General features: G+C 32.5%; 1 protein-coding gene across 1 annotated transcript; it reads left to right on the plus strand.

The window, feature by feature from the left end:
- On the plus strand, positions 1-27,617 carry GOLGA5 (golgin A5). Its single transcript, XM_051977351.1, has 13 exons — positions 1-165; positions 1,773-2,334; positions 6,699-6,926; positions 9,070-9,289; positions 9,817-9,940; positions 12,871-13,074; positions 13,701-13,871; positions 17,143-17,271; positions 20,159-20,257; positions 22,613-22,835; positions 23,686-23,791; positions 25,597-25,660; positions 27,003-27,617. Exons 2-13 carry the CDS (start codon positions 1,791-1,793, stop codon positions 27,081-27,083), a joined length of 2,193 nt encoding a protein of 730 aa, XP_051833311.1. The 5' UTR covers positions 1-165; positions 1,773-1,790; the 3' UTR covers positions 27,084-27,617.
- Positions 27,618-27,902: the final 285 nt, after the last annotated feature.

The following is a 27,902-nucleotide window of genomic DNA, read 5'->3' on the forward strand; positions in this document are numbered from 1 at the left end:
GGTCCTCATGCGCCCTTCCACGTCTCCCGGAAGAGGGAGCGGAGATAGTGGGACTGGATGATGCTGGGGAGTTGTACGAGTGCCCTCCGGCTCTCTCCTTCCTCTAGCTCCGGAGGAAGGAGGAGGAGGAGGAGGAAGGAAAAAAAATAAGGAGAAAAGGAGGAGGTAGGCAGGCGTCCATTTTTTCGCTTCGGGCCCGGGGGCTGACGCAGTCAGGTGAGGCGGAGGTGCGGCCTGAGGCCTCTGCCTGGGTGGGCAGTTAACGGCTAAGGACAGACCCCTCTTAACTTCGCCAGGAGCAAAAAGTGGAACCTGTCATCCCCTTCTTCCTTTTTTCCTTGCCCCCCCCCCCCCCCGCCTACTTCCCGCCCCCACCAGTGGTCTTTTCGTCCCTTTCCTCTTCATAGTCCCTCCATTTTTTCTCTTCCTCTTTCTCTCCTCCCCCCCCCCCTTTTCTGAAGGGGGAGGGAGGGAGAAGTTTAAAACCTTTTTGAGAGTCGTGGTTCTTTGATGATGTCTGTGAACTATCTCAGAGCTGTATTCTAAAATGCATATAGTGAAACACATGGAGTTCCAAAAGATGCCACTTAACATTGAAATCAAGATGTAATTTTTTCCCCATCCAAGTTCACTCCTTCCTTCCCTCTTGAAATCTATCCACAGATATCTTGGGGGCTATTTGTAGACTTCAAATTAGAAATTCCTGCTTTAGGACCTCCTCCTAATACTCGGTTCTGTAATAAGTGTCTTAGGACATACCCCTAAAGATCGGGCTTTTGGTTATGGGCCTGGCTTAGGCTTTAGGCTTTTCTTTTTCTGTCTCAGGAAACTCCCCCGCCAGAGGAATCATTTCATTAATGTTGGCAGTTTGTAAGAGGCTAGAAAAGAAATGGAGCTAGCTTGAAAAACATCTCGTTTTTTTCTTTTTATAGGGTTCTCTTGTATTAGTTCTAAGTGTTTAATTGGACAGTCATCTTTATGGCAGACGCTTTTAGTTGAGCATAATTGTTAAATTTACAGTGCAAGGCAGGTGATAAATGCTTCGTGCATTTTGATTATTAAAAGAGAGTGTGCTAGGCTGGAATTAAAGTAGTTTGAGTTTTACTCCTGTTTCCATAAATTTATGACTTAGCAACTAACTTCATTCTTGTAATAACTAGAATTAGGCTTTTTAGTAATTGTCATTGTAAAACCACGAATATGAACTGCTCTATCTCAAAAGTAACTATGATAATTCTGCATTTTAAAATGAAGATAATGATAGCAGACATTTATATAGCTCTATAGTTTGCGAAGTGCTTTTACAGCAGTTCTATGAGATAGGTAGTATAGGTATTATCCTACTTTTTCAGTTGAAGGAATTAAGACTCAAAGAAATGAAATGTTTTGCCACTGGTCACACAATTTGTGTCATTTCTACAGCATTACATTATGTTAATCTTTGTTTTGGGAGACTTTATGTTTGCTTTACTTCATTATTTGTCAGGTTCCTTAGAACAAACTCTAAAAGGACAGAATTGCAAGAGGGTAGGTTTCCTCTTTGTACCTTTTATGTGTCATCTACAATACTTTGCTTTGTACGTAGTGGATACTCAATATTTGCTGAATTGTCAGTACTTTTGTTAAAAAATTAACTATGGAAATTTTATTTCCCGAAACTACTGTACCATTTGTATGACAATATCTTTTTGTTGTGTGTATATTTTTGTTTTAATGACAATATCGGTAAAGTGCTGTGTTACATAACTAATTTGGTATTTTCAATTCTATAGGTCTCTACAACTTCCATCATGTCTTGGCTTGCAGATCTTGCTGGAAAAGCTGAAGACCTTCTGAATAGAGTTGACCAAGGGGCTGCAACAGCTCTTAGTAAAAAAGAAAACACCAGTAACATCATATATAACACAGACACTGAGTATCCTGAGCTACACCAACAAAATACAGACTCGACATATCAGACTGTCTCTAAAGCTAATTACATTTCCTCTGCAGCAGATCATATTAGACATCAGAAGGCTACCATTTTAGCAGGGACTGCAAATGTGAAAGTGGGATCTAGGACATCAGTGGAATCTTCCCACCTGGGTGAAAATACATCTCCTAGACCTTCTTCCCATTTTGTTCGAAGAAAAAAATCTGAACCTGATGATGAACAGCTATTTGATTTTCTCAATAGTTCAGAGAAAGAACCTAATGGAAAGGTTGAAACTAAAAAAGAAAAGGGCAAGGCTGCTGTTCAGAATCATTCTCGGACATCAAGCATTAGTTCTGTGTCTACCAGTGCACCCAGCATCAAAACTACTGAAGAAAACTCCACGAGGAGTCAAGGCCATGGTAGCTAATTAGTCATATATGTCATTTTGAATTACAATGTTGAAAGGAATAGTGTAAATTGGATATGAAGCCATGGCATAAAGAAGTTCCAGTGGTATTTCTGATCCATCTTCCTCTAGTCTATTCCTAGTCCAAGGGATCCCTGGCCAAAGATAATTGGCCCAGAGTCGAACATCAGCGTGTGCTTAGAGTAACAGCAGTGAACACCGATATTCTTTAGAGTTTTCACAGCAAAGGGCCTTGAAATGTTACATGTAAGGTAATCATTTATTCAGCCCAAAATTTTAGAACTTAACCCAAAATTAATTTGTCAAAATATTTAGGACACCAAATAAGGCAGTTTTATGAGATTTAGGAATGTTGTTGTCTGGAATTTTAAAATTGTATTCTTTGAATTTATGCCTTTTTGTGAATATCTTATTTTCATTTTTGTTACACAATAAAATAAAGGGAAATATGAAAACTCTGAGCTAAGGCAGATGAAAGATTTGAAGGTAGTTTAATAAGAGGTTTGATTTCTCAATCTGTGAGACCAGTGCCTCTATGTTTGCATTGTTTCATCTGCAAAAATGAAGACTAAGGAGTGGCTAGGAAGTGGAACAGCTATGTGTATTTTACAATAGTGAAAAGTACAGCTTGAGCTTGTAATGATTCCTCAGAATTGATAGTGCCTATTAGTGCCATTTTAACAAATCTGTAGAGGTTTGGGATTTTTCCCACTTAAATATTACCACTTTTGTTCTCTTGGTTTGTCATTGAATAGAATCTGTTACCCAAACATGACATATTTCAGTGGTCCATAATTTTGTTGGTGTAATTACTCTTCCTACCAGTGGAAATGAAATACTCTTGTGACTTTCTTGCCGTGAAAGCCTAATTATTATGACCAAAAAAAATTTATCACTTTATAGTCAACTAGTGATGAACATCTCCAAACTTTAACTGGGCTATGATATATATATATAACAGGTATGAATGATAATTTGGATGATATACATTCTGCCTTCATTCTTGTATTCAAAACTTTCCTAGCTTTGATAGGACTTGCCTGAGTTTTCATGCCACTGCCATTGCCTTTGAGAAGCCAAAGTAATCACCATTGAGACATCCAATTTAGACTTTAATATTTGACCTATATGATGAAATAGTAATTTTTTAAAAGTAGTACTCTGAAAATGACTTATCTAGTGATATGAATTTTTTTTTTAAATTTTAAACCTTGAATACACAGGAATATGTAGTGATCATTTGTGTAGATGTATTTACTAAATTCTGCTATGTGAGTTTTATTTTGTTCTTGGTATTTAGTTGTACATGGGAGTTGAGAGCAGTGAATTCAAATTTTTCTTTAAAGAGGAATAAAACTAAATCAAAAGACCCACTACAAGTAATCTAAAGTGATAAGATTGTTATAGAAGGTAGTTGTGATAAGCCATATGATTCAAGTAAAATGTGGATGGTATGATAGACACTTTCTATTGAATGGGGAATGCTGCGCAGTATAGGAGATTAAAAAATGGATGACATGATCCCTTCCCTCCAGAATTGTAATAAAATATCTAAAATTGCAATTTGAAGCAAGCAAATTTTTTAATGTAGAATTTCAAAAATTTCAGATACCAGGAAGTAATTGTGACCAATACACTGGTATTCATCATAAATATTTTTCTAATTGGGGAATTTATTCGTGAAAGTTTATTGCAATTTTGTATTTATGTGATGACCTTTATGATTTTCAGTTTTTCTTAAAGGAACAATAGTAATGGAAACTTTTTAGCATGCTATTCTCTTAGATTTGTCCGTGTAAATGTTTGTGTTTATTTCAATTATGAACATTCTTTTTCCAGGTCATATTATGAATAGTTCTATAATGTATCACCATTGTTATTCTTACCAAAATTTGTTTCATATTGCTCTTTAGATCTCAGTTGAGACTTTGATTATTTTTGTTTGAATAAGAGTTTGTAATAGAAGTTTGTTTTTGTTTTTTTTTTAAACAGAGTTTTGACCTATGTTTCAATCTTGATATTTGGGAAAGTTTTTATATGATTATTAGGGTTTGGAAGGATTCCTCCTTTAGAGTTTTTGATCCGTGAATCATGATATAGTTGGAGATAGTATAGGCCTTAGATTCAGATTTCTGATTGAGATACATGTTGTCCAAGTAAAGTGGCCTTAACTTGGAAGTGCCTCAGGCAACTCTTTAAGAGTACAAATTATAGAACAGTTGCTGATGTGCATTAGAAAGGGTTTCTTACTGGGACCCCCAAGGACTTCACAGATCAGGTTATTAAAAATGTTGAGCAGTTTACTGTGATTTTCTGCCAATTAGTGCTGTCTATGACAAGTCATTCATCAAGACTACAAACCTTTACTGGACTGTGTGGGTGATAAACCCTTATGTCCTTATTTGAATTGTTGCATAAAGTAGATATGGAGATAAATTTGAAAATACTGTGTTTTAATGACAAATACTATAACATGGTATCGGTGTCAGGTTCTAATGTTAAGACTTTAGCATATGTCTGCATTATGATCTGAAAATTTTCTTTCTTTTAAGAAAATCTTTTTCTAATTTCTTTTCTAATCTTTTAAAGTTTTATATTTAAATGCATTTTTAAAAGCTATAAGAGAAGGGAATAAGCATTTACATAGTGATTGCTATGTACTGGGTACTGTGCTAAGCATTTTTACAATTATTATCTGATTTTCACATATAATCTGATCTGAGAGATAAGTGCTACTTACTATAATACACCTATTTTACAGTTGAGGAAACTGAGATAGATAAGTGATTACCGCAGGTTTTCATAGTAAATATCTAGAATTAGTTTGAACTCAGTGCTTATTGACTACAGATCAGCACTGGGTCACCAGCTGCCTACTTAATATTCTTCATATGACTGTCACATGTCACATTTAATGACTGACACTGGACAATTGCTTTGTGCTTTTATTTAAGGATATTGGTTTAGACTGTTGTCTTAAAGTTAATATTTTAGTCAGCTTAAAGCCATTAAATATTCCTTTGTTCTCTAAAACATAATTTCTTTTTCATATGCCAAATATGAAATTCTATATTTACATTAAATTTAAATTACAAAAATTAAATGTACTATAATGGAAAGGGCACTGTCAACAGAAGAACTAACTTCTAGACTTGGATCTGCCTCAATTTTCTCAAATGTAAAAATGAGATTGGGTTAGACAATGACTCATCCAATCAAATAGCTATTATATAAATAAGTAACTAACATAGCAATTTAATACATAATAACACTTTTTTGCAAAGTGCTAATCATATATTCCTATTTAATCTTAACTCTGTGTAGTAGGTGGTTTTATCATTTCCATTCTGTACTTAAAGAAATTGAAGCTAAAAGGTTAGATGACTTGTCCAGGGTTATATTAGTTAGAAAATATCTGAAGTGGGATTCAAATTTGGGCCTTCCTGTCTCTTAAGACAAGTACTCCAGATAACCAAATTGTCTGGATCACTGTTTCATTCTTTCTAAGTAAATTATTTTAGTTTCAAGGAAGTTTTTGTTTCTGAACCAGTTTCATTGATTCCATTTCAAACTTGAACTTTCTGTTAGGCTGAGTTTTTTGTTCTAAACTAATGGTGTAGGGAGAGGAAGAATTCCCTATTCTTGACTTCATGGCCAATTTTTTAGTCTTAAAATTTCAAGTTCTTGACCTCTTTCTACAATAAAAGTATCCCAGATATTATAGTACTTCATAGATTACAAAGCTCTTTCTGTATTTACTTGATCTTCACCATCCGGTGATTTCAAACTATTTCAATAACTTGTAAGAACATAGATTGAAAGAGACCTTGGCATGTATCTGATGTAACCTGCTCATTTTGTGGTTGAGGGAATTAAGCTCTGGAGACATTAAGTGATTTTTTTTTTCCAAGAAAAAAGTTGCAGAGAAAGAGCAAAACTGAAGTTCAAATCAAAGTCAGAAAACAGAAGCACCAAGTGAGTAATATCCCAAAGATCATATAGCCTACATTTGGTAGCGCCAGGAAAGAAAATTGTAATCTGATTCCAAAGCTAATGAAGTTTTCACTATATTCTGACTTTTTGCATTAGGGATATGCCCTCAGATATCTCTTCCTGCTTCTTTGACTTCTAAAATCATGATCTTTTTTTTCTGTTCCCTCTCACTATGTTCAGTGTATTTAAGGTGTTCTAAGCCCATTTGTGAAGGTAAAAGTATCATTAAGAGAGAGATTTTTAGAGGAATTTCAAGTTTGCTTTTCTTAATACCTGTTGTAGTGTAGGAGTGTGAAACACATCTTATGACAACATGTTTTTAACACATATGGCAAAATAATTATCTTTTCCCCCTTTTCACAGAAACCTCTGATAGTTCAGACTCTGGAGTAGGAGCTCAAGTGGATGCTGCAAAGGAAAATACATCTCTGAGTGCCAGATCTAGTGATCGAAGCTTTTCTGCTAATGATGATGGCAGGTCCCAGGAACTGTCAAATCTTCGATTGGAGAATCAACTACTAAGGAATGAAGTTCAATCTTTAAATCAAGAAATGGCTTTGTTAATTCAAAGATCCAAGGAAACACAAGAAGGTAGAGAATTGCATGGTTAAAAAAATAAGTTATATACCCTAAATCACAAAATTACTTTGATTTCCAAGTAAATAGACTTGGAATATACCTCAAAAAATGATTCTACAGCTAAAAGTGAAGCATAATTTGTAAAATGGAGCATGTTTCTGTGTCAGAATAGATGAAAGTAGTCAGAAAAAAATTTTTTTGAATAATTTCTCCCTAGAACTACTGCATTCCAATAAGTATGTATTGTAATACAAAAATATGATTAAATAGAAAACCTTAGAAGATTAGTCTTGCCACACCAGAATCTGAAGATTAATTGCTCACCAATGTGGGTACTTCCTCTTTGACCCAAGCTGCAATCCTTCTCTGCTGCCTTGTATGTGATTTTATACATGTCTTTTCCATAAATTTTCTATACAGAATTTGTGCCATTTATTAGAAACCTTTATTAGAAATCTTTTTAAGATTTCTGGGGCATCACTGCATATTCATACTGCTGATCTGTCATACCTTGCTACCAATATGATGCCTGCCACCCTGTATGACTGAAGAGTTTTGAGAAAATACAACGACCTCAGAGTCAAACCTAAAGTGACTGTAAGATGGGGGCATGGAAGTGATAGGAATAATAAAAAATGTGACTGGGTTACCTGGGGAGAAAGAGAAAAAGGAGAAGAGGAAATCCAAAAGGTAGGGAAATAGTTTAGGGGAATGCAAATGTAATAGAAAGCCAGTAAGAGTAAGACAAAAAGATTGGCTAATGTAACACTAGCATTTTAAAAATTTACCAGCCAAGATTATTACCAAGATACATGGTAATAGTTTTACTTCTTTTCTTTGAGTTTTAAAATTAAGTTTTCATCAATATTTTCTGTTTTTACATTACCTAGGTTTTCATCTTTATTCTTTCCCCTTCTATTCCCAGAAAGGCATCTCTTATAACAATGAATTTTTATAAAAGAGGTAGAAAGAGAAAAATTCAGTGAAATCTATCAATGTTAAAAAAAAAAAAAAAGCCAACATTTTATATTCCATACCCCTGGAGTCCTCACCTCAACAAAGGAGTAGAGAAGAGTTTTTCCTCTTTGGGCCAAGTCTGTTCTGTATAACTTTGCACATTCATTTTTGTTTGCACTTTCCAGTTATATTGTAGTCATTGTGAATTAAGCAGAGCAAGAAAAGCTATATATATAAGGATTTCTTTGAATCTTAAACATAATCACATTAAAGAAGAAATTGAGTGCCAAGGTGCAGCAACTGTTGTTACAGGGTAATAAGAAGGAATTTCCAGCGTGGTTTTATTTAAGGGCTGCCTTTTTTACTTCTCTGAGTAGAAATCTAGTCTCATTTCTTGGAAAAGTGGTCCAAAGTAGCCCCATCTTGCGTGTTCTTTTTTTGATGAGGTATTTTCTGGTTTTTTGGAGGTGGTAGATATTTTTACCTGAGATGTGGCTAGGATTCTTTTCTTCTGACTAGTCGAGAATGTACTTTTGTAAGTTTTCTGCTTAGCTCTCTGCCATGAACTAATTTTGACTTCTAGACATTTGATGACAGACTACTGGAAAGGAATGAGGTACTTAAAACAAGGCATAGTTCCATGTCCTTTATTTGTCAACAATTTTGTTTATGGATGCAAATGGTAGAGCTAAGGAAATTGGTCTGATGAGATAAAAAGATTAAGGTGACTAATTTAAAAATATTGATGTTATATTTAACGTGTATTGGTCAACCTGCCATCTGGGGGAGAGGATGGGAGGAAGGAGGGGAAAAATTGGAACAAAAGGTTTCGGCAGTTGTAAATCCTGTAAAATTACCCATGCATATAATTTGTACATTAAAAAATTATTTTAAAAAATTGATGTTAGTAATGAGTATATGTTAAGTGAATAGTAGAAAAACTCAGATTCCTTTTTTCTACATATATATTTTAGAAGAAAAAAGCTATACTAGAAAAGAATGTGGGATTTAATATGACAAGATCTAGGCTAGAATCCAGGATAATCTGAGCCTTATTTTCCCTATTTGTAAAATGGGGATAAAATTTTATTACTTGTCTCACAATCCTCAAATTACAGGAGATAATAAATTATTCAAATGATAACATGTATGCACTGTAGGAATATGATCTATCCTGGTTAAATATTTTCTTTCATAGAATTAAACAAAGCACGAGCAAGGGTGGAAAAATGGAATGTAGACCATTCTAAGAATGATCAAATAGTTCGAGAACTTCGAGCTCAAGTTGATGATTTGACTGAAGCAATAGGTGCAAAGGATTCTCAGCTGGCTGTACTGAAAGTGAGATTACAGGAAGCTGATCACCTGCTTAATACTCGAACTGAAGCCTTAGAAGCACTACAGAGTGAAAAATCACGGTAACTTTCAAGTTGCTAAAGATGAGAGATCATTCAAAGGATAATGTAAAAATGTTCCAGAAGTATTCTAATTTCATTAAATACAACTTAAGAATGTTCCAGAAAAGGAATTTTTTCCCCCAAATATTGAAAATGCAAATTTATTATAGTAAGTGGGTTTTGAACTTGGAAATTTGGTTTTAAAAAAACAAACAGTTCTTAGCTAAGAAATAAAAGCAATTAAGTATTCTAAGTACAGCATATCATCCAATATAAGAATGTTGTAGCATAGTTATAAACTTTATTAGTGCTCACATTCTCATTCATTAAAATGTCAGTACTTACTACCTACAAAAGGAAAATATTTCTGTATAAAATCTAGTCAGAGTATCGTTTTGTCATGGGTTGAAATGTATGGAGACATTTTAAAAATTGTTCTACTTAATAACTTGTAATTTGTATTTTGATAGTTATGTAAAGTAATATGCTTTTGCACATAGCTATTGAATAAATGTTTGTTAAACAAATAAATTAATATTTTCTTTTAGGCTACTGCAGGATCATAGTGAAGGGAACAGTATGCAAAATAAAGCTTTGCAAACTCTACAAGAAAGACTACATGATGCTGAATCTGCCTTGAAGCGGGAGCAGGATAATTACAAGCAGATGCAGGTTAGAATGGCAGACGGTATAACAGGAATTATTTTTTCAATAACATTTCATCCTGTCTATAAGGACATCTTTTTAACAGAAGTACATGGTGCAACATTACAAGAAATATCTTCTTTATGCAAAAAAACCCAAAACACCAGATTTTAGCATTTTTATTATGATATATGGGACATTTTTAGTTCAGTCTTGTTAAAATTATAAAGTAAGTGGCGCATATATATATATATATAATATATATATATATATGTAGCATGTACAAATAATGAAAGTTCAGTTTCATAAATATTTGTTGTGAAATTTTAAAATATTTTTATTATAACTTTAGAATTACAAGAATTAGCTTGATTCTGAAGCTATCAGAATTGATGTTTTGAGACAGTTCTTGTGGTTTTTTTTTTCCAGATTTGATAAATTGTGTATTTTTTGGACTGTTATTTTTAAATTTAATATTTGCTCCATTAATGAAAATTATCTTCCTTCTTTCTACTTCTTGAAAAAGAAGAGGAAAAAGATAACCTCTTGTAATAAATATGCAGTTGAAGCAAAATAAATGCCCTCATTGACCATATCCAAAAAAAGTCTTAATCTGCACTCTTGAGTCCCTCTTCTCACAATAGGTGGGCGGTGAGTCCTTGGGAATTGTGGTTAGTCATTGCTATCAATCCAAGTTTTAAATCTTTCAAAGTTGTTTGTCTTTACAGTGTTATTATCATTGTATAAACTATTATCTTGATTCTGCTCACTTTATTCTATATCAGTTTATATAAATCTTCCCAAATTTCTCCGAAACTGTCCCTTTCTTCATTTCATATATTACATAATAATATTACAGCACATTCATACGCCATATGAATTTTATTATCCCCTCACTTACTGATAGATGTCTCTTCAGATTGTAGTTCTTTATCACCACAAAAAAAGCTACTGTATGAGTTCTTTTATTTTTTGAGAATGGTAGTAATGGTATTGCTGGATTAAAAGATATGTACAGTTTAACAACTTTTTGGGCATAGTACATAATGACTGGATTAGTTCACATTTTGCAGCTCCATCAACAGTATCTTATTTTTCCACAGTATCTTCAATGTTTGACATCTTCCTTTTTTTTCCTCCCAATTTTGCCTTTTGATGTTAAATTTAAATAGAAATAGATCTTTGCAATTATCTATTGATTTAGAAGACCATAAATTAACATTATTTATGTTGTGTTTTTATTTTTGTTGACTATTTTCCAATTAATTTTTTATCTGGATCTAACATTTGGAGAGTTTTCCTTGCCAATCTGATGGGTTTGAGTTTGCTTTAATTTAATTTGTGATCAAATTCAAAAAAGATTCAATGTATGGCTACATTATATATATATATATATATCTATTAATGTATTCATGCTTAACTGCAGCATGCTTGGGGAAGATGGAGGGGGAGAAAGATATGGGGGGAAAGAATAAAGTAAAAAAGGATAAAGTAGAGAAGAAAATAAAACCAACAAGGAAGCAAAGAAAAATTTGTCAGTTATGAGGACAATATATTGTTATTATATGCTCTTTTCTTGAAATGGAACTTGTTACATATTTTGAATCCTTGATGTCCTGTTGTGCACATGACAATTTTTTTTGTTTTTTCTTTTTCTTTTTTGTTTTGTTTTTTATTTTGCATTTAAGTTTTAAATAAACCCATTAAAATTTTTAATTGGTGATTTAAAGAATTTTTTTACATGAATATTGATTACCTAGATTGCTTACTCTGAAAACTCTCTTCATATTTTTTTACGATTTATCAATTAGGAAATTACTCTTATTCTCATAGATTTGAATTATTTCATTGTATATCTTAGAAGTGCGATACTTATGAGAGAAACAAAGAGTTTCTTCCATTTATCAACTTTTCTTCTAATGTTAACTGCATTAGTTTTGTTTGTGCAAAAACTAGAGCATTAAATGTCATCAGAGTTGTCCATTTTAACTTCTCTGAATCTTTCTAAGCCCTAATTTAGTCATGAACTCTTCTCCAATCATAGATATAAAAGGCATTTTTTTCTTGCTCTTCTAATTTCTTTATAAATTAACATAATTTATATACTTATAAAACATTCTTTTTCCCTTTAATGAAATGCTTAGCTTTAATATCAGGTTTAAAATATCTTAATTTGCTTCCTTTTTTAAAAAATTTGATGTTACGCCTTGCTTTCACATACATTGAGGAATAAATTTTTTTCAAGTTTTCTGTACCAAAATGTTAATTATTCTAATGTCTGTGGTAAGTTCATAATTACCAGCTTAAAAATAAAAGTGACTAGGCTCCAAAAGTGTCAGCATCCTGGTAGGCAATTTTAAAGTGTAATTTTTAAAAGTATGCCTTATATATATTTTTAAAATTTTACTTATTTTAGCTTTTTATATACAAAACTTATGCCTGGGTAATTTTTCAACATTGACCCTGGCAAAAACTTATGTTCCAACTTTTCCCCTCCTTTCCCCAATCCCCTCCCCTATCTGGCAGGTATGTTAAATGCATGTTAAATATGTTAAATACAATAAAAGTGTTCATATTTATATAGTTATCTTGTTGTACAGGAAAGACCATATTTAGAAAGAAGGTAAAAATAACCTGAGAATAAAAAAAAAAAATGCATGCCTTACATTTAAAGATTACTTTAAAATATCTTAGTAAATAGAATTAAATTTTTAAAAAGTTATCCATCATACCAAAAAAACCACCCCACTTTATAAATATTACATTATTCTTATATTAAACATTCTGGAATTCCATCAACTGCATATTCCTTATGCTATAATTGGTCTGTTGAGGAGCAACTGTTGACCTATTGTACTAAGTACTAAACTAGTAAATATATTATAGATTCTTAAATATGGAGCTGTAAAATCAAAACCAAAATGATACAATAATTATTGTGTATATATTTCTTTCAGAGTGAGTTTGCTGCTCGCCTCAGTAAAGTAGAAATGGAGCATCAAAATTTGGCAGAAACAGTTACCACAGCAGAAAGAAAATACATAGATGAAAAAAAAAGAGCTGATGAATTGCAGCAGCAAGTCAAAATATCCAAGACCAGTGTCGAATCTCTTAAACAAGAATTGACTGACTACAAACAAAAAGCTTCTCGTATACTTCAAGTGAGCATAGATTTACGCTTTTTGCTGTCTACATATCCCAGAAAACTAACTTTGAGACAATTTGTATAACGTTATTTACCATAGTAGGTTTCTTATTTTCCTGAGCCTCAATTTCCTCTTCTGTAAAACAAGGATGTCTGTAATGTTTACTTTATAGGTTGGTTTTTTGTTTTTTTTTTCTTAATGAGAATCAAGATAGTATTCACAGAGCAAACATTTTGCCATCCTTAAAGTGGTACATAAATGCTTGTTACTACTACATTGTATTTAAAAATAATGGGCAGTTTTTACAGTTTGTATTTCTGTAGTCTTCTAGAGCTTTAGATTATAACATGACTCATTTTATTGCGAAAATTAATAAAAATTGTCTTAGGAATTTATTACTGGAAGTATCAACAATTAGAACCTCTTTTTTTTTTTTCCAGTTATAACTCCCAAGGATTATGCCATGTCTGATTTTCACTGTTTTTATTGTTATAAGTTAGAAATATACAAACTTTACATGATAAAGAATTTTGGAAATGATTCATATGCAAGATAAAAATTTTTATCACTTTAGTTTTGTTAGTTTTTTTTGCACATTTAGTCATTATCTCTCTTTATTTTTTTTTTTTTTTACTTGTTAGTCTAAGGAAAAATTGATTAGCAGCTTGAAAGAAGGCTCTGGTTTTGAAGGTCTAGATAGTCATACTGCGAATACTATGGAATTAGAAGACCTTCGGCATGAGAAGGAGATGCAAAGAGAAGAAATGCAAAAATTGATGGGCCAGCTACAGCAGCTTAGAACTGAGTTACAGGTAAACCTAATAGTCACCTGCTTCCATGATTAAACTAGGAAAAGTTTGTAAAATTATTGATGAATAATGACATACAGTAGGCCAGGACAAGAACATCATAAACTAATCTTTCTGAAATTCATTCTAACATATGAGTTTCTGTGCAGAAATTAATCCAGTGTTACACATTTTGTCTTCACTAACTGCTTAGAGTAATAAAATAACAGCAAAACTTCATGTTTTAAAAATACATGTATTAGCTATCTCTTCTTTGGAGAAGGGTGAAAGTGACTATAAAATGATATGTCATTTGAGTAGTCTTCAGAATGGTTTTAGGATGTGGAAGTGATTGTATTTTTCATTTTCATAGAACTGTTTCTCTTATTAAATTCTAATTTTCACTAAGTGTCTTTAGATGTTGATATCACTTTTGACATGTCAGTCAGAAAGTCAAAAAACTTTTTTTTTTTAGAAATTACATTTGAAATTAATATAGAGACTTATAATGCCAAAAATGCAGGCTTACAGGGAATAATATTAGTTATCCTTTATGTGCTATATTTTTTAATTTTAATTTTTTTAATAAAGCTTTTTATTTATAAAACACATGCATGAATAATTTTTCAACATTGACCCTTGCAAAACTTTGTTTTAAATTTTTCCTTCCTTCCCCTCACCCCATCTTCTAGCTGGCAGGTAGTACAATACATGTTAAATATGTCGAAATATATGTTAAATCCAATATATGTATACATATTTGTATAGTTATCTTGCTGCACAAGAAAAATCAGATCTAGAAAGAAAAAAAAAACCTGAAAAGGAAAACAATGCAAGCAAACATCAACAGAAAGCATGAAAATGCTATGTTGTGGTCCACACTTAGTTCCCATGGTCCTCTCTCTGGGTGTAGATGGCTTTCTTCATCACTGAACAACTGGAACTGGTTTGAATCATCTCATTGTTGAAAAGAGCCATGTCCATCAGAATTGATCATCATATAGTCTTGTTGCCATGTATAATGATCTCCTGGTTCTGCTCATTTCACTCAGCATCAGTTCATATAAGTTTCTGCAGACCTCTCTGAAATCATCCCGCTGGTCATTTCTTACAGAACAATAATATCACATTACATTCATATACCATAACTTATTCAGGCATTCTCCAGTTGATGGGCATACATTCAGTTTCATTACAAAAAGGGCTGCCACAAACATTTTTGTACATGTTGGTCCTTTTCCTTCCTTTAAGATCTCTTTGGGATATAAGCCCAGTAGAAACACTGCTGGATCAAAAGGTATATGTGCTACATTTAAAAAAATTTTTTTAATATTAGATATTCTGTTCATCCTGAGTGTGTATTTTCATTAGATTTTTTGGAAGTGGAGAAATTTATTTTTTAAAAGTCTGAATATATGTAATTAACTGAGGAGCTGACAATCTATCTTCCTTAGTCATTTTGATTGAACATTTGGTATGTGCAAGCTACTGTGCAGAAAAACAGGAATACAAATATAGTTCATCCCCTCATTGGATTTTATAGTCTAGTAAAGGAGATGAAATCCTATGAACAATTCTTAAGGTTTAATATGGAATGAAGAATATAAAATTCAGGATAGAAGTCACTCCTAGGGAAGATAGCAAAAGGCTTCTTGGATGAAGTAACATTTGAACTGCTGCTTAAAAGAGTAGGAGTTTGGACCAGTTTAGCTGGAAAAGGACTGATGATGTAGGTGGAGATACTAGTATGAGAAGATACATCAAAATGAGAAATGTATATTGAGAAAAATTGCTTGAGAATGTGTATGTGAAGAGGATTATTGGTATTGAGGCAAAATGACATTGTACAAACAGGCCTAGATTTGAAATCAAATGACCTTGTTTCTATTATTTATTATATAACTTGGGGGCAAGTTACTTACCCTTTCTGATTATATTATGTGGTTGAATACTCCAACTCTGTGGTTATGTGAATTAATAATTAAATTAGAGCCAAAGTTTGGGTGTAGGTCCTTGAATGTCAGGTTGAGTTGGCATTAGTAGCTGGAATGATCAATCATGGCATTATTTAGTTTTATTTTTTTAATAGTATTTTACTTTTCTAAATACATGTAAAGATAGGTTTCAATATTCACTGTTGCAAAACCTTGTGTTCAAAATTTTTCTCCCTCCCCAAGACAGCAAGCAATCTGATATAGGTTAAACATGTGCAATTCTTCTAAATGTATTTCCATATTCGTCATATCAAAGAAAATCAGATTAAGGGGGTAGGGGGGAAGCAAAAGAAAGAAAACCAAGCAAACAGCAATAAAAAGGTGAAAATAGTATGCTTTGATTCACATTCAGTCTCCATAGTTCTCTCTGGACTGGGATGGCATTTTCCATCCCAAATTTATTGCAGTTGTAGGGCATCATTTACAAGGTGGTCCTTGAACTGAGCTTTGAAAAAAAACTAAATAATGTTTAAAATGTTTATGTATAACCTATATCAAATTGTTTGCTGTCTTGGAGAAAGGGAAGATGAGGGATGGAGAAAAAATTTGGAACTCAAAATCTTATAAAAATGAGTGTTGAAAACTATTTTTGCAGGTAATTGGAAAAATAAAATACTATTGAAAGAAACCAGAGTTTTTGGAGGTGGAGGTAAACAGGTCTTTCACCATGGGGCATAGCTTGTGTAGTGTTACAGAGAAGGGACAGTGAAGATAACAGTTATGTGCTAAGGAACAGGATGGAGGCCACTTTGGCTGGCTTGTGGAATCAATCATGGCTAATAAGGTTGTGAATAAGTTGTGTAATAAGTTGTGAAGGCTTAATTGCTAAAAAGATATATTTGTATTTGGTTCTAGAAGTAGTGTACTTCAAGGATTCTTGATTCCACCAGTATAGGTACTCCCTCTATTGATCCAAATATAACTTTAGTTGATGATTTTTGAGGATTTCTGTCACCATAAAAAATTAAGACCCCAAAGTCAATTTGGTGATGTTTCCACATTCAGTTGGGTGGTCTTCAGATAGCAGATATATAGTCCTTTGCCAGACTAGTGTTCAAAGGTTCTGCCAGTATTTATGCTTTTTTAGCAGACCCTCTAAAAACGTCAGGCATAAAGGGAGGTGTATAAAGCAAAATACAAAGTACTCTTAGTCTGAATAAAAGTCTTCCCCCAAATTTTGTCAAAAAAATATGTACTTATTCTGAATCTCTTCCAGTTTTTATAGATAAGCTCTATGACTCCATGACTAATTTGGTAAATATAAATTATTATTAATTTAATTGGTGACCTTTTTTTTTAAGGACATGGAAAGTCAGCAGGTAAGTGAAGCTGAATCTTCAAGAGAACGGCTACAAGATCTCCAAGAGCAAATAGCTGAACAGAAAGCAGCCAGACAAGAAGTAGAAGCTGAGTTAGAACGTCAGAAGCAGGTGAGCATTGTATTGTCAAGAATGTAGAAGGAAATCTGCTGCTTGGTTAGTGGGTTTGGGAAACCACCACATATAACACTTTATTTAAAGTCATGTTTATTTCAGTTTCATGAGACAAAATTGATTTTAAAAGTATTGGTCGTTACTGAATCTGTAGTTATAGAAAGCTGTCAAACAAATTGCCCTTCATTGATCTGGTTAGCTGCCCATATTTTCTATAAATGTTTAACAATTATTTGATATGTGAAAAGAGTACTGAATTTGAGGTCAGAGGACCAGAGTTAAAAATCCTGACTTTTCGACTGCTTTCTATCTATTTGACTTTGAGATAGTTGATTAGTATCTTGGGCTTCAGTGTTCTCATCTGTAAAAGTGAAAGGAGTTGTATCTCCAATATCTTTTTTAGTTTTAAATCAGGATCCTATGAAATGTAACTGGAGAGAGACAGGGTTCATATTGTGGCTGATTTTATGGAGATGACCTCTGAGGCTCTCTGTCTTCCTGAATCTGTTACTGTTTTACTCTGTTTCTGCTTCTGTTTTTCTTTTAGGACTTTAAAATAATTTATAGAAACCTTTTTGCAATCAAGAATATTCTAAGAGAAACAAGTAATTAGTATCCTGGTACCAAGAGAGAATTCACACTTAATCAAACTTGCATAGATAAAATAGTTTCAGTGTTGAGTTCTACATTCTTTTCTCAGTCTCTGGATGATGGAATATAAATACTTTATTAATATTAAGTGCTTTAGTAATGTAAACTGATAGATGAGCTTAGGATCAAAAACCTTCATTAACATGAAACCTTGCTTCAAGTAAAACAGTATTTTAAGTATAAAGCCACTGAGAGCAATACACTGAATTTTGGTTAAGTTGTTGGCAGTGTGTCTATTTTTAATTTATCATATACATTCCCCATAATAAAATATATATTATTTATAAGTCAATTTATAGTTATTTACATACCCATTTATATCATGTCTATAACAGCACTAAAGAGTTTATAGAACTTTCCTTTGATATGACTGCTATATTTGTAGAACTAGATTCAGATAGAGTGAAATTTAATTGTTGGATCTTATCAAAACCAAGAAATAAATCTTAGCATTTTATTAATGTGGGATATTAAGGATAATCATTAAGTAGAATCATGAAGGAACAGAAAACTATTCATTTAATAATCTTTTTTAGGGCAAATAGACCATATTTTTAGAATAATTTAATTTTAGCAAAAAGATTTAAATTTTTCCAATTGCTTTAAAATTCTAATCATTTGTTTTAGAAAATCAGATGGTTTTGATAGGTTCTTCATTGTGTAATGTTAAAACTCACATGTATAGAGCCATTCGAGTTTTGCGGAATTCTACCTAGAAAGTAGTTCCTGTAAGTATTAACCTCATTTTACAGATGAGGAAACTAAAGGGAGTAAGTGACTTCTCCAAAGTCGACAGGTGGCAAGTATCAGAATCAGGAAATTCAGAATTTTTACATTTCTATATTAAACCAAATAATATGTAATATTAGTAGCTTTAAAAAAAAACTTGGTAATGTTAGTATAGTTTTTATGCAGTATTGTATTGGTTTTTTGCACATCCTAGCTTGCACAAGGCCTTTTAAATATTCTTCTAGGAGTTATTATTTTTGAACTGGTTTCTATTATCATCAATATATTTGTCCTTAGGAAGTGAGATAAAAGTCTCTGTATTCTATAAGTAGCAAATGAGAACCACAAAAAACCAAGCAAACTACAGAATACATCATAAACTCTAACAGGCAATTCAGTTTATGGAATTATCTGTCCTTTCAGAAATGCCATTTTAATTAACTTGGTCAGCTAGCATGTAATTAAAAGGTACACATTCAATTTTGTTGACGATTAGGGATTATCTTTTTAACCAGAACAGATGATATTTCCTGTTACTGGTGCCCTTTAATGTAAGGGTAATAATGAGAGAAAAGTTGAGTTGAATGTACTCTTCGTGCATTTATTCATTTGGCACAACCTATGAATCCCTTTTTGCAATCAAATAATCTTCTAGAATTTTTGTATCCCTTTCACTTCAGCAATTATAACTATAACATTGAATATCTCTCTACAGGACTATAAAAAAATCAGGTGGATTACTAATAAATATTTGTATAGACTGTTAGTTATCGCTTCTAAATTATTTTTCTAGATTTCTCTTCTCATTTCTACATTCCTTTGATTCTTTTATAAAATGAAGCTGTTAAAGTCTGTGATTCCTTTTAGCTTTGTCTTTTGTTATGTTTTTTTAAATTTTCCCCATTCTCAATCTTTAGCATTATTCCCCTTCTCATGTTGTCTAAATAACTAAAGTACACAACTTTTGAACCATTATCTGGTTATTTCTTCTACATTTGGGAGTGTTTGAGTAAATTTAAGTCTCTTTGGCTATAAGAAATTAGAAATAGTTCCATAGTCAAATGGAGTTACTTGGGGATACTAGCAGTGGAAAATGCTGAAGCTTTTAAACCTGGTTAAATGAATCAAGGTGGTTTTGATTTAGGGGTTTATTGTTTGTTCTTTGCTTTCATTAGTAGAGGTAGAACCAAAAAAGGATACTTGACAAATAGTCCTAGAGGAAATAATAAGAGTCTGGCCTGAAATAATTTTTAAATTGGTTTTAATATAATCAGTTATTCCCAGCACTTTTAGCTAGTTTTATAAAAAAACATGTGAGAATAAAGTATTTTCTTTGTTTGATAACTTCTTTTGTAATATAGTCATTGAGTTCACCTCATTTATTATGTTATCTGTCTTTGGAACAAGGTACTAACTATTCGTGTTAATTATTTCTATTTTCTGAGCTTCAGTGAATTCATTCGAGTTCTTGGAAAGACTATTAATGTTTATTATTTTTTTTAAGGAATTCAGTTATATAGAAGAAGAGCTTTATCGAACCAAAAATACACTACAAAGCAGAATTAAAGATCGAGAAGATGAAATCCAGAAACTCAGGAATCAGGTACTATTGCTCATTCAGTATTAAAATGTTTTGGAAAAGATGACTTTGTAATTTTTTTAGACTATGCCTCTTTGGAAAATAATAAAACAATCATAGTATTTTATTTTAATTTGAACTCTTTTTTTTTTTTTTAACTGAGGCAGTTGGGGTTAAATGACTTGCCCAGAGTCACACAGCTAGGATGTGTTACATGTCTGAGACCTGATTTGAACTTATGTCCTCTTAATATCAGAACTGGGCCACCTAGTTGCCCAAGCTCTTTTTTTTTTTTCAAGAGTGGAAAGGTGAACCAAGAGTTATTGCCAACCTTGTGAGGGCCTAACTTAAGATTCATGGAATTAAAAGGGACTTTATAGGGTGAGGAAACAAGCCAGGAAGGTATTTTACTGGTGAGGAAATAAGCCAGGAAGGTTAAGTGTCTTAACTTGAAATTAGGTAGAATCAGAACCCAAGACTGCATTTTTTAGCTTGATTTGGTGTTAGGAGTGTTTTGTTATCATAGGGTTTTCTCTGAAGTAGACGCTCAAAATGTTTGCATTGCATTGAAAGTGAATTTGGTCAGATATGGTCAGAAGAATACCTACTATTCTAGTTTCTAGAACATAGTTTTCAGTGATAGTAATTGCTGTTAACAGTTAATGTTCTCTAAGCCCATAGCTAAATGAATATATAAACCTCTCTGCTAATGATTCCTGGGTCCTAAGATCACGAAGGACCAATAGATTTATTTATATCATTGTCTTGCAACTACATTTAACCTTTAACTTTTAACTGTGACTATTATTCTTTTCAAAAAAATTTTAAAGACATATTTAGTAGTTTTAAGTTAGGCTACCTTCAACCAATATAAATTATCTTTACCTAATTATAAAGAGCAATTTTAGACTAGGGAAGCTATGAATTTAATTCATGAGTGTATGTTTATACAATCTTGGTAAATATATAACATTTAATTGATTTGTTTGATCTTTTTAGCTTTTCATTTTGTTGAAGGTTCAGAAAGAAGAGAGAATCAGGTTATGAGTAAACCAAAAATAAGGATTAGCCTCTGCTTAATTTATTAGTTTTTTTTTTATTTAAACATATGTACTGGGGCAGCTGGTTGGTATAGTAGATAAAGCACCAGCCCTGATCTCAGGAGGAGCTGAGTTCAAATTTGTCCTCAGACACTTAACACGTCTTGGCTGTATGACCCTGGGCGAGTCACTTAACCCCAATTGCCTCAGCAAAAAACCCAACAACTCCTCCCTCCCCCCCAAAAAAAAACAAAAACCCAAAACATATGTACTAAAAGTGCTCTTTGCTAGATACCAGATAATCAAGAGTTAATATAGTAGAATTTCTGGTAAAATCACAAATCTTAAATAGGATAGAAAGAATTTTTTCTTGTAGAAGAAATTCCTGTCAAAAATGTAGTCTGTCAAAACCATGCAAATAACTACCCACCTAGGTGGTCAGTGATTTATGTTTTATAAAAAATGTTGCTGATTCCATTTATTTGACTATCTCTCTTCTTCCTGGAAAAGAATATAGAATTGGGGAGGTGAGGAGAGGATAGGTTGATAATTACTTAGTATCTGAAATACTGACTTAAAATAGATTGGTTATGAAATTATTATAAAAATCTTCAAAACTAACCCTGTTGTAAGCAATTAGATTTTAATTTGTTGCATCAACAACTTTTGATGTGCCTCTGCGCTAGGTAACATAAGGGACATAAAAACAATAAAATAAAATAATCGACCTTGAGGGAATCTTCCAGTTGGGAAAGGCAGGATTCATTTGAATAAAACAAAAATTTGCATTTAGTGAAGTGTGCCAAGATTTGTGGTATGGGTAAAAGACAAAAATTTGGAGAAGCAAGAAATAGGTGAGTTGGGAAAGGCGATTTAGGATTTAGGAGTTGATCTGAGCCCTGAAAAAGCCCTAGGTAGGATTTAGATAAGTAAAGAAAATAAATGGGTAAGGTAAAGTGGGAGAGATGGGGAAGAAGGGGGGGAATATAAACAAAGCCATTTAAGAAGAAGATGACCGTTGTCACAAAAGACTTGAGGTAGGAAGTAGAGGAAAATAGAATTAAGTGTATAAGATCAGTCTAAACAGTATAAGGCTTTAAGTGCCAGCAAGAGTTTCTTTCTTTTTTTTTTTTTTCTTTTTTTTTTTTTTTTGTACATAAATAATGAGTAATCATTGTGCATTTTTAAAACTAAGAATGTTAGTATCCGGCTAGAGAATTAACTTTTAATTTGATTCAGTGACTCTTAATTATATGATTTGTATGGAATATGATTATATGGAATAGTAACTCCTTTCATGAACTGGCTGAAATATTCAGACAACTCTTTTGACTTTCAGCTAACAAACAAAACTCTAAGTAACAGCAGTCAATCAGAGCTAGAAAATAGACTCCATCAACTGACTGAGACTCTGATACAGAAGCAAACCATGCTGGAGAATCTTAGCACCGAAAAGAACTCTCTTGTCTATCAGCTAGAGCGGCTTGAGCAACAGATAAAGTCTGTGCCTGGGCATAGTAATGGACCTTCTATTAATATGTCTGGAATTGATGGCGTTGAAGGTAATTGGAAGAAGACTCCTGAGAGGTTGTACAGTGTAGAAGCGTTAGCTTGTGTATTTTGTATCTCACTAAGTTTGCACATTAGTAAGCATTTAAAAAATTTTATCTGACTAAAGTAAATAGTTTTTTAATAATCACAGAATAATTATTAATAATTAGTTTGTATTTTTATATTATTTAATCATAAGCAGGAGAATTTTTTAAAAATTAACATTTAAAACTTTATCTAATTCTGTGTTTGTTTTTTGTGAAGCAGTTGGGTTTAAAGTAACTTGCCAGGGTCACATGGCTAGGAAGTGTTAAATGTCTGAGATCAGATTTGAACTCAGGTCCTCCTGATTTAAGGACTGGTGCTCTATCCACTGCACTATCTAACTGCCCCTAATTCTTAGTTTTCTTGGCTGTTTTGGGCTAAGTTCCACTTATTATCAGTGATCTGGATAATTAATTAAATTATATTTTGAGGAAGAGAAATTAAAGGAATTATTATCACATCTGGGGATACGAAGGCTAAAATTGATACATGTCTTACAATATGAATTTTTCATAGAAGCATTTGAATTAAATTCTTATAGGTAAATCTGCTCTCTTAAATTCTGATTAATCAATCACTTAAGTTCAAAAATAAAAGCCATGGATAATTGATATTTGAAATATTAACCAACACAAATATTTCTTTCAAAATATATCATTTAAATGCTGCCAAGTAATGATTCAGTAATGCTATCAGTTCTTAGTCTTAGACCTTAATAATCTTCATGTAAATGTATAGTAATAAAGATACAGATAATTCTCTTTAGTAAAAAAGACCACAAATAGAACTCTGGTAATCAGATGTTGTTTTGTTTAGGAACACGTGTACGGAATGTTCCAGTTCTTTTCAGTGATTCAGAAACCAGCATGGCAGGAATGTATGGTAGAGTACGGAAAGCTGCCAGTACTATTGACCAGTTTAGGTAAGAGTTGATGCCAAAGAACTAAATACTCGTACTTTTTTTTTTTTTTATATATTACTTTTGAGTAAAATTCCACAGACTGTTCTGAAAAGATCTTCCAATGTTGGAGAGTCAAGCACATCATTTTGCAAAACCAGGGTTTTAATAGTGACATTTACCTTACTCATTTAATAGAGTAAGTGGGGGCTTTACAATATTCCCAGAAGAGCATAACTGGAACATGATTAGTTCTGGCTTCTCTTTATGTAAATATATTATTTATCACTTTACTTTTTTAATTGAGAAAAAGATCCTATTTGTCCTGTGTGTTTTACTAGGTTAATGGTTACCTAGTCAAACAAGTAGGTTAATGGAACAAATAAAACTTTTAAATCAGCAATATATATTTTTAGTATAAATTATAACATTTTTATCACAAAAAGCAAAGATACATTCATATTTAAAAGGAAATGTTTTCATATAATCTTATAACCTATTGGAACTTGTTAACTTGATCTTGCTTGGAACAAATTGACTTTATGTCAGTATTCCATAATTTAAATATGAAAGTCCAATGCATTGAAATCCATGGTCAAGGCTCAGCTCAGACACCTCCCTTCCATGGTGATGGGGATGGGGGAGGATAAGTCTATGCACCTGCTCATACATAAAATGATGCAAAGAAGTGGAAAAGGAGGAGAGTTTTTTTGACTTGTACAATTTTTTTTTCAGTTTCTGTTCTTTTATGTCCTCCAGAAGTGAGGGATTCTAATAAATCTAGAAACAGGGTGGTGTTAAGAAAATAGTGACTTCGAGATCAGAAAACTTGAGTTGAGGTTAGGTTCTGCTACTTATTATTACATGACTTTGAATAGTCTGATACTGAGCCAATGCCTCTAGTTTCTTCCTTCATCTATGAAGCTGGGAGAGTGTTGCTTGTGCTTCTTTCTTCCCAAGATTAAGACTATTTCTTAGTATAAAACTCCATATTACTGCTGCCATGACAACTTCTCATGACGGTTACAGATGGCAGTTCTTGGGTGAGGTTTAGTTGCCCCCAGCTTTATTGTTAAGTCTTACTGATTTTTAGAAGAAAAGTTGAATAGTAGAAGTTTTTATTGAACCATATTAGCCTTATGTTGATGTAACTAAAGGGATAAGAATCACAAAATACAAGCACTGAAGAGACCTTGGAATTTGTCCATTTCAGCCCCCTCAATTTGTAGATGAAGAAATTGAGACCCAGAGGGGTAAAGTGGCCTGCTCAGTGTCACACAACCAGTAAGTGGAAGAATTGAACCTTGAGTCCATGTCCAGCATATGTGCCTTCTACCTATTCTGAGTTTTCTCCAGATAGCAAGGGACAGTGTTAAAAGTGTGATAGCTAAGTCAAAATTTTTCTCCTTATACATGACAGTGATAAGTACCTTACATTTGCGTACTGTTTTGCAGTTTCCTTACTGAAGAGCTTTATGTACAGTATCTTGTTTGATTTTCTCAGCAGCCCTGTAATGCAATGCAATTTTTCTGATGAGGGAAAAGGCCTCAAAGGTAAAGGGGGCCAGAGTCATCCAGCTAGTAAATGACAGACTTTGTGACTCTAGCAGTGTTCTTTCTAGCACTTACCCACAACTATGAATTATTATTGGAATAATTATTTTAGGTTAAATTGTGTATTCTGGGTTAAAAAAGAAATTATCTTTTGTTGGTGGTGCATCTGGTGTGCTATGTTAATAATAAATATGGCTGGGGTAAAATAATACTATTACTTACCAATCAAGGGAAACTTTGTTATGAGTTTTAATTATTTTTTTATATTTGCACAGCATCCGTCTGGGAATCTTTCTCCGAAGATACCCTATTGCAAGAGTATTTGTAATTATATATATGGTGAGTAAGTTCCATTGAGGAATTGTACTTGATCTCTTGGCCATTTTTTTTTTTTTTTAGCTCCATCTATTAACTGATATAGACTGATAAGTGCTTATGTAAAGTATCAAATTAATTTAGGACAGTTATGATTTAAATTTTTAAGAATACACCATGAGAATAATGACAACATTGTAGACATGAAGTTTTTATCTGGGTCTCGAGTAACTTAAATTTCTTTTTTTTTTTTTAAGCTTACTCTGTTAAAAAGTACCACACTACATTAAAACTTATTTTTCCTTCAAATTTCATTAATGAATTTGTTGTAAAAGTTTGGGATGTTTCATTTTGAGTTATGTGAATTATATAGACTAGTTAATTATATAAATGAGTATAAAAGTAGTTTTGTTAAATTATGTTTATGGTAAGTTGTCTAAGCTAATAATTTTCCTGCTAAATTTGTGTATACACAATATGAAATTTCTCAGTGATCCACTAGAGGGAAGAACTCTATAAATTTAGAAAAATAGATAGAATATATTCAAAGAATATAGGGGGAAAACATAAAATAGATTTTATATTATTAATAATGTGGAAATGATATCTATCTTCAAGAGAAAGAAGATATATATGTGTATATACATACATCTGCACATACACACATCCTTACATATTGGTATGCATTATGGGAGATAAAATTTGATCTGTGCTATTAACTGAATCCATGGTTATCAAGGTGCTTTATAAATTTTTTTTACTGAATTTCACTAGGGGAAGAATTAATAAATGTTTGCCTTTTTATAATTTAATATCCAACATTAATCTTGCCTTTAGTCATCAAATACATGATTTGACTAAGATGTCACAGAATCATAAGAACAATAGAAATTTTAAGCTGGAAGGGACCTTGGTATCTTCTTTGCCCCCACCTAAAGCATGAACCTCTTTATGATATCCCCAAGTGCTCATTTAAAAGTCTCTGCTAAAACACATCTAGTGAGAGGGACATTATATTCCACAGAACTCATTCTAGTTTTTGGAATACTATAATTATTTAGGAGTTTTTTCTTCTACATCCTCATCACCACCCCCCTCATTTTTTTTTCTTTTGTTTTGTTTTTCATGCTACTGAGAGTTCTTCAGCAATTAATTAGCTTAACACTGCATTCATTTGATCATTTATTGTATAGCTATATGTGTTAGAACAACATGGATTTTGATACCAAACATGCCTCCACTAGATTTCAAAGTTCCTTAAGCACCACAGTCATATTTGGTAAAGTACTTGGTACAATGTACGTACAGACAGTAGGTTCTCATTAAATGACTTGCTGACTAATCTATACATCATTTCTTTTTTCAGGCTTTGCTTCACTTCTGGGTCATGATTGTTCTACTTACTTATACACCAGAAATGCACCATGACCATCCAACTGGCAAATGAATTGAGCCAGAGTATTGAAATGATGAGTCTTTTTTCCCCTGGACCTTGAATCTGCAAAAAGTCTGTTGCCTGAAATGTTGAAGAAGGGCATATATCATTACCTGTTTTAGTACTATTTTCAATTTTTAAATTATTGAAGAAATACTATGCTCTACTATTTCCTCCTCTGATTTAAAAAAAAAAAAATGGTAACAGTCTCTTAGAAAAACACATAACCTCGGCTTAACCTTTACTTTTCAGACAATTAATGGCCTAGTGTGATACCACATATATAATGGGTTTTCATAAAAACACCAGGCTAGACCAAGTTGGCATAGCAGATACTATATTTTAGGTCATTACTGATTATGGGCTATAATCAGGGAAACTAATTGTATTTAGATATATAAATAAAAGTTTTAGTTACTCTGTCTGCATTTGCATTTCCATGTTTTTTACTTTGTAAATATCTCCCCTTCTTCATGATTAAAGGCCTGATTGACTTGGTGCAATATGTTTTCATAAATACAGGAATAAAACCTAATGTATATCTTTTTCTTTCTCCTTTTTTTCCCCCCAAGAATTTTGTGCTGTTCAATCTAATATGCCTTCCCAAATGATATGATAATTACCATAACAAGGGTTGACAGACTGTGGCACTAGTATTGGAGCAATAAGTTATGTTTAAAACTTTGTCCAGATACTTCTTTTTTTGTTTTTTCCACCCTTTCTTTCTCCTCCTGTTTTCTTTTGCTTTGTCCAAACTCTTCCTTTTTACTACCTTATTTTTTCTTCTCCTTTGTCTATGGCAAATGTGAAAATGGCTCAGCTCCAATAGTG

This window comes from Antechinus flavipes, chromosome 2 (genome assembly GCF_016432865.1).
Source record: "Antechinus flavipes isolate AdamAnt ecotype Samford, QLD, Australia chromosome 2, AdamAnt_v2, whole genome shotgun sequence".
Lineage (NCBI taxonomy): Eukaryota > Metazoa > Chordata > Mammalia > Dasyuromorphia > Dasyuridae > Antechinus > Antechinus flavipes.